We start from the raw sequence: 7835 nt of genomic DNA on the forward strand, positions 1-7835 counted from the left end.
GGTAAGGAAGTTGCAGAATAAATTACTTCACAAATTCACTATAATTAGGTTCATAATATACTTGGCAGATTAAGTTTGCATTTCCAAGGAAGATTTTACGGATTTTTTAAACTAATCTATCATACTTTCTGTATAGAATACTTCAGAGTCCTGCCCTGGGACTCACCCTGTCTCAGACATAAACATAAGCTCATACAGACTTTCTGTCCTTGAAAAGAAAGTAAATCTGTAGGGTTATCCTCTAAATATTTAGAGCTGCACAAATCTTCTCTGGAGTAGCACAGTACTAACATAGTAATTTTAATGTATTCCATACCTGCCGATGGCAATTTTTTACAGCAGCTTGTGCTTGATTTGCATAACAGTGCTCATATGGAGCAACATGTCCACTACTGTGCTTTGTGCAATATGATAAAAAAATTAAGTGAATTTTGTCTGGTTTGGCCTATAGTTCAAATTCATGCCCATCTTTCATATAAAGTATTTGCAAAAACTTTGCAAAATTTTTGGGAAATATCCCAAGTAATAATTATCTAAGGAACATTAACTGCTTAGCTATTCTGAATAGGTGTAATTTTGAATAAGATGTTACTGTTTTAGCTCACATTCTACTTGCTTTTATCAGGGTAATCCTGGTTCTTATGGACGTGCAGGTTTTCCTGGAATGAAGGTAAGAACATAAAGTATAAGCAGCACCGTGAACAGTGGGATCAGTGAGATTTGGTTTTCTGTGGACTTGTGCGGATTTCGAATTTCCGCATACTGGATAGCTCGCATTGCATTCCTTCCTTTCTTTCCTGCTACCTGTTGCCACAGAAGTTGTATGAACTGTTTGTGTCTGAATTTCTGCCACTCTCTGAAATTTGGCTGAAATTGGCTGATGGGATCTGAAGTTGCAAGCAGGAGGAAAAGCCAGTGGGACATGCATATAGCATGATAGAAAAGTTACACAGCATGGTAACTTTGGTTGCCACAGTGACATTGGTTTTGTAATTTTGTGTTATATGCATGTTTTGTTTAGCTTTCTGGCTCAAGAAATTCCAGTTTTGCTGTTAAGTCGGCTAAATGTTAGTTATGAACTTACAACATCTTACTGGAATAAAGAAAAACAGATGTAGGTATATAGATCTACATCTTGTCCTTTTTCCTATCTCCTCTCTCCAGTTCATTTTCAAATCTAGTTAAGGTAATGATCATGTTATTCATAAATCACATTAACGTACAGATACTTGCATCTAGAGTTATGTTCCAGATGACTGTTTCATCTGCAGAATTACTTTTTACTGTGTTTTTTACCACTGCCTACCTAGAGTTTGAATACTGGATCGATGAGCATATTAGTAGATCATAAAAGGAGAGGAGGAGCTGATATGTAGCTGCTTTCCATGCAATAGTAGTTTAAGAGGATCATTCAGCAGGCAGCAAACCAATTTCAGCTGTATTAAGCAGACAGTCTATTAAGGTCTGCTGGTACGTATTCCAGCTAGTTCTGTGCCCCAGCTATGCTGAACTTGCTGACCACTATCTAAATAACCTGGTGATACATGCAAGGTTTTTTTTTTTTAACAGAAGAGATTCTGTGAAACGTATCATCTCTTCTACAAACCCAGTGAATTTTCTGAAACAAAGTGCAGATGCTATTATAACATGACAGTATTGTGTGACTGCCTTACTGGTTTTTGTTCAATTACTTATATTAATGTCTTAACAGATTAATCAAATTATATTCATGTGATCCTTTCCAGGGGGAAACAGGATTTGCTGGTTTTCCTGGACAACCTGGCTATCCAGGCATAGAGGTAAGAAAGCCACCAAACATACATGCGCGCGCGCATGCGCACACACACACACTCCCCTATATACACACACACTCCCCTATATAAATGCTAATGATTCCTTCCAAATGTACCTGTTTATCAGACTATTTCCTGTTCTACAGTCACAATTACTTTTAAGATTTACTGTTGTCATGGTAGTCATAGTTACTCAACACAGCGGTAGTAAATAATGATGTAAGTAAACAAAAAGTGCATATGAGAGTGGGAATTCCATTTTGCATACCATAGGAATTGGTTAATCCCAATTGCCAATAGTTACCTTTAACTATACCAGTATAGCTATCTAATCCACGAATTCTAGTACTCTGCAAGTTACTCTCATGGCTGAGCTGCATTTCCCAGAGACGTATGCTAGGTAAAGGAACCTGCTATTTCGGTAACAGTATGATCCTATAAACTTTAGGCCATTAACTAGTGTGATAATTGACACCAAATGAGGTGGCAAAATTTGGTTCAGATGGGCTTGTTTGCATGACTTGCCAAAGTCTCTTTGCATGTGTTCAACCTGTTCACATAAGCAGCTTTTCCAAGATGGTTACCAGAATGGAAATCGGACTCTTTCACACCGGCTTTGATTAAACATTTCCTGCTTTTACTCACTTAGACGATGCTAGCCATTTTTGTTTATTTTAGAATACATGCTGCTTTCCAGTAGGGGTTAGAAGTGTAGGTGTCACATCCGGGGAGCTAAGCAGTAAAAGAGGAGAATATTAATCTGAAAAGCATGGAAGAGATGCTTAATATCATTTCAGAAGACCCAGATGCCAGACTAGCAATATTTCAGAATACAAATTCATGGAATTCTCTTCTTCAGGCTGCAGAACCAATGATTGTATTGTAATTCTGACTAACAACAAAAACTTGAATGAAGGGAAACTGTTATATTTTCTATGGAATCTACAATGCTGAAGCACATTCAGAATGAAAAACCAGTTCTGGATGCTACTCTAGAAGGAGCAAAGCAGCAGTGAATCTAGCCAGGGGGAAGGTCTAGGGAGTCACTGGGATAGGGTACAAGTGGTCAGCAGTGTATGAGTAAGTAGGAGGAGTGAAATACTGCAGCGAAGAATGTGGGTGACAGGATCATCAGTAGAGAGAGCAGAGTTGAAAAAGCTCATCATCAAAGTTTTACTACAGCACAGAGTACAAAAACAATACTGCAGAACTTGTGACACTAATGAACTTGGCTCTAAATATTCTGAAATACAAAAGTCACAAGTGCTTATTTCCCTCTGAAATAATCTTTTTGTAAAGCTGCACATGAAACAGTAACTCTCCTTAAAGCACAATTAGTTGCACCTGTGAAATCAGAGGAATGACACTCAAGAGATTTTAGCAAGAATCACCTCTGTTATAAATTGAAGGTTAAGATTGGAACACGCTCTACAGAATCTGTGATGACAAAAGGAAATAAACTGTGGCTGGTCCAAACTTGCTGTAAGTAGTATACTGCTGAAGACACAGTTGAAAGCAGACAAATAAAAAGCAACAAACAGGTTTCCAACAAGCAGGTTTACAAATGAGAAATGACAAGCACATGGAGTAAAGAAGTAAAAGTACAATAAAAACATCTGTTTTGGTCACAGGCTTACTTGTTTCAAAGCTAGGACTGCCAGGAGAGTGCTAGATCAACCTCTTCATCCAAGATTTCATTTATGTAGTCATACTTCGGAAAAAAAAATTGTCCATGGATGTTCATTTTTCTGCCATTTGCCCATTAGCAGCTTCACAACAATGTGGGATCATTCAGATACTAATTAGACAGAAACATCACGTCTTATTTAGTAACAGAAAGATCATTACAGTCCATTACTCCCCAAAACTAGAATCAAACATTAAGTGTTGTATTGTTAAAAAGTACTCACCCTGATGTGCATATTGTTTTAGTTGGGGGCATAATTAATAAACTTGACACAAGACATTGTGTAGACAGAACAGTGCATTCTTCAGTCTCCATTGATTAGCCCAGAGCCTGAGAAGCCATCAGTTAACACTACGAACACCACGAACAGTAAGCAAAGAATAATTAATTGTGGGTAGATTATACTAGGCAAAAGTTTGAATGCCTGCAGTAATGATTCGGAAAGATGAAATTCCAATTGCTAATGCATGGAACACAAGAAAACGAATCAAGTATAGACACAACTTAAAAAAAAAAATCAGGTTAACTCATACAGATATGCAAAATTCAGAATGATTGCACAGATGCTGTAGTTGTGCTTGAGAAACAGCTGGATAAATCTGATCATTCCTGAAAAGTGCAGATCTATCTAGTCTGCATCAACTGTTCATCTGGCCTCACCAGGTGTTGTTTATGATCTGCTAAAAATCACATAAACCGGAGGAACTAGAATATGATTAAAACCCCTCTTGAGAATAACCCATCCTCATGTAGCTTTTCTGAAATAAACACGTTCAAATAGAATCTAAGATACATTCGGATTTAAGGGAGAGACACAGAGTCAGGGAAAAACCAGTTGCATTCAAAGTAGATTTAATCTTCAAAAAATGTTAACTTTTGCTTAAAGCGAAGAATGGACTTCAAGGAATTGTTGGCATACCTTTTGATCCTTAGGTCTGGACATTGGCAACACTGTGTGGATCTTGAACATGAGCCAGCAATATGCCCCTGCTGCAAAGGCAGCTAATGGTAACCTGGGCTGCACTAGGAAAAGTACTGCCAGCAGGCTGAGGAAGGTGATCCTTGCCCTCTACTCAGCACTGGTCTCCATCCTTGCAGATATTCTAAAGCTGTCTGGACATGGTCCTGGGCAACCAGCTCTTGGTGGTCCTGCTTCAGCAGGGGGATTGGACAGGATGATCTCCAGAGGTCCCTTCTAACCTTAACTATTCTGTGTTAAATATCAAAAAACACAGAAGGCCATTTTAGACCACATACAAGAGGATATGAGTCCTGTTGAAATCACTCTGAGACCTTTTGTCTCTGCTACTAATGGAATGAGTCTCATTAAAATAATGAATGGTCTGTACAGGAAGTGCAAAATGTTCTTGGCCATTGACATTATATAAAGCTATAGAAACTTACAGAACAAATGCAGTGTTTAATGCTTAATAGGGATATCAGTAAAACTGATAAGTGATTATAAGCTTTAATTTTAAGAAGACTACAGGTTACAGAATACAGTAGAGATACGCTTTTGTTGGACGTTTTTGGCATTTTTTTTTTTTAAATAAAACATTGGCAAGTCAAGTCTCCTGAAATTTTTATGGGAAACGAAAACAGTATCAGTCAACAAAATAATCCAAACATGTATATGCCACTATGCAGGAGTGTACCAACAGTGGAAACACAGCAAGTACGAAGCTGCCATCCAGAGAGGGTCATAAGACCTAACAGCCTAAAGACAGAGATTTTCAGAGACAACCACTGGAATTTGTCACTTAAGGAGATACCAAGAACTGAAATTTTTGACGTTGGCTCAACGACTCTTCAATTCTTTCTTGTGTTCTGGTTGTGTCATTTTAAAATCAGCATGAAAGTCATATAAGACTTGGGCCATATCCATCTATTGTACAAATCTTTTACACTTTTATCATCATTAAATTAATTTTAAATCTCAAAATACTTTGTAAGTTTATCAGAGGAGGAAAAATGCTAGGTTTATTTTTTCTGTCCTGCCACACAGAAGACTCTTCTACGTCATTAGGGAAGACAAATTTATATTCCTGTTTAAAATAGCCAAAGACAACACAATGATGTTATTTCATTATGCAAGAGACAGTCAAAGGAAAAAGGCCAGCCAAAAGGCCAAAGGTCAAGAGGACAGCAGTCAGTGACAGCTCCAGAACTGTTTAAACATCGTAGAGATATCAACTTAAAAAAAAAGCCCAGAAAGAGGCATGGACTCCTTGTTTTCACTTGTGTAAGAATGGGTATCCAGTTTTGCAGTCCCAGTTCTCCTTGTCTGTGTCCTAAAAGGCCCTGAACTCCAGTCCCAGGAATGCAACCTCACTACGCAGTTCCCACATTCACATTCTTGTTTTCTCAGTTCCCATTTGCTGCAGAGAGCAGGGTTGATTCCTAATCTACAAAGCGAAAAGTCTAATACAATTTGCCACATCAAAGACTTCCCTAAAGTCCACTTCACTTGCAATTCTAAATATCAAAATCCAAGCTAATTTAGAAATCCTCCAAGCAGAAGTGATTTTCCTTGCCATTAGTAGGCACTTTTATGTTTCCCTGATGCAGATGTTTTAAACTTCTTACAAAAACTTTGAGTATCTCTTACCATTGATAATATATCTGTCAGACTGTGAAACCTCTTTAAAGTCATCATAGAAGTAATTTCCAAATTCTGCTATAGAATTTTAAGGCACATAATTACAGCTTGGTTGTTAAATCAAAACATCTCAGTTAAATAGGGTATTGATTTACTGTAATTGATTTGTCTTTACAATACATGAATGAAATAAAATACAGCAGACATACATTCTGAAGAGTCAAATAGATATGTGTGATAGGTATATTACTGTTTAGTCACTGGTATCCTGAAAGATAATGATTATTTTAAATCTTGTTGCCTGGTTTTAAATGCTATGAAGTGTCAAAATCAAGTTTCCCAGGTGATGTGTGTCACATGCTTACATACCCCACTATTGTTGCAGTTTTCAGTTACATGCTAGCACACTGCATATTTGTATCTATCAGTAAAATTTATTGTTGGACTCTTACAGGGGGATCCAGGAGAAAAAGGGCCTCCAGGTCCTCCTGGAGCTGTTGGAACTCTACTGCTTCCTATAAAAGGTTATAGCTAGTTTTAACTAGTCTTACTGCTGTATAAAGTGTGTAGGACCTATTTTGCTAAGGTGTTTGAAAGTGATCACTAGGGATTCAGAGGACAGGATCCTAAAACATTATCTTCCTAGTAGCCATATTCCGTGTTTGTTTGTGTCTCACTGATCTTACTAGAACCATGTTAAACATACAAGTTTCAGATTAAATGTTCTCTTGAAAGACCTTTATGCATAGTCACAGCTAGATCTGCAGGACTATCCCTAGTTATTGGACCTAAGCATATTTAGGAAAAAGCTATGAAAAAGAAGCCCATGCTGGATAATGGATGGCAAATAAGAAACCTGGGCTTCCCATTGTAATTTAGAATTCCTATTTTCAGAATTGTCACAACACACAAATTTTAGACTACAATTAAGCTTCCTATTGCATAGCAGGGGTGAAATCCTGGAACTAGTACTCCCAACAGAATACCTGTCAATCTTATTTACCTCCCTACCTAAACCTCAGGCTGGGTTTTTATGTCCCAGCTCCCTTTATCCCCATCTTTATCATCTAATTGGTGAAAAGGTGTGTGGAATGTCTTATTTCACAGCAGGAGGCAGTGGGGAACAGCCAAGCCTGCTGCCTGGAAGGGATTTGCTTTGGCATCTCACACTTGGGGAACCTGTATTGTAAGAACATTCTAACAGAGAACTTCTCATAAATTGTATTTCTAGTGCAGCAAATGCTGATCGTGAACACAGAAGTAAGTTACAACACAACCCCAGTTCAGCAGAACCTCCCCATTAGATAGGGGCCTCATCCAAAAAATCAATTAAATTTGTTTTCCATCGGCTTCTGTGTGTTTCTAGCCCATGCAACAAAAGACTTAACCCCGTTCTTAATATCTCAAGTAACATTTGAAGTTAATCATGTGCATGATGTGTGAATGGATACATTCTTCACAGGAAGAGGCCTTTAGCAGAATTGTTTGGGAACAGAACTACTACCAATATTTTGTTTTTCCAATTTAATGAAGCCCTTTATATCTGAATCACGTTGTCTTTATCACTATGTAATTGCAATTTTAAAATTTGTTCAGTATAGCAATTTTGAAAATATACTTTTAAAAATTTGGATAATTTCAACTAGGATGATCCTGAAATGACCTCCCTTTGTGCACTGCCAAATGCGCATAACATGAGATGCACATTTATTTTAAATGCTACATATATTTATTTTGGGCAAACAGTTCTCTCGGC

The 7835-nt window shown here is 37.6% G+C and overlaps 1 protein-coding gene across 1 annotated transcript in view; it reads left to right on the forward strand.

Moving 5' to 3' along the window:
- LOC104077739 (collagen alpha-4(IV) chain-like) overlaps positions 1–7835 on the forward strand; it is a gene marked incomplete at both ends in the record, with an annotated part of 44207 nt that overhangs the window by 24221 nt on the left and 12151 nt on the right. Inside the window, 3 exons of the mRNA XM_009579087.1 lie at positions 626–670; positions 1746–1799; positions 6534–6603. Of these exons, the coding sequence (XP_009577382.1) occupies positions 626–670; positions 1746–1799; positions 6534–6603 (169 nt within the window). The remainder of the gene's footprint in view (positions 1–625; positions 671–1745; positions 1800–6533; positions 6604–7835) is intronic.

This window comes from Fulmarus glacialis, unplaced genomic scaffold (assembly GCF_000690835.1).
Source record: "Fulmarus glacialis isolate BGI_N327 unplaced genomic scaffold, ASM69083v1 scaffold46945, whole genome shotgun sequence".
NCBI lineage: Eukaryota > Metazoa > Chordata > Aves > Procellariiformes > Procellariidae > Fulmarus > Fulmarus glacialis.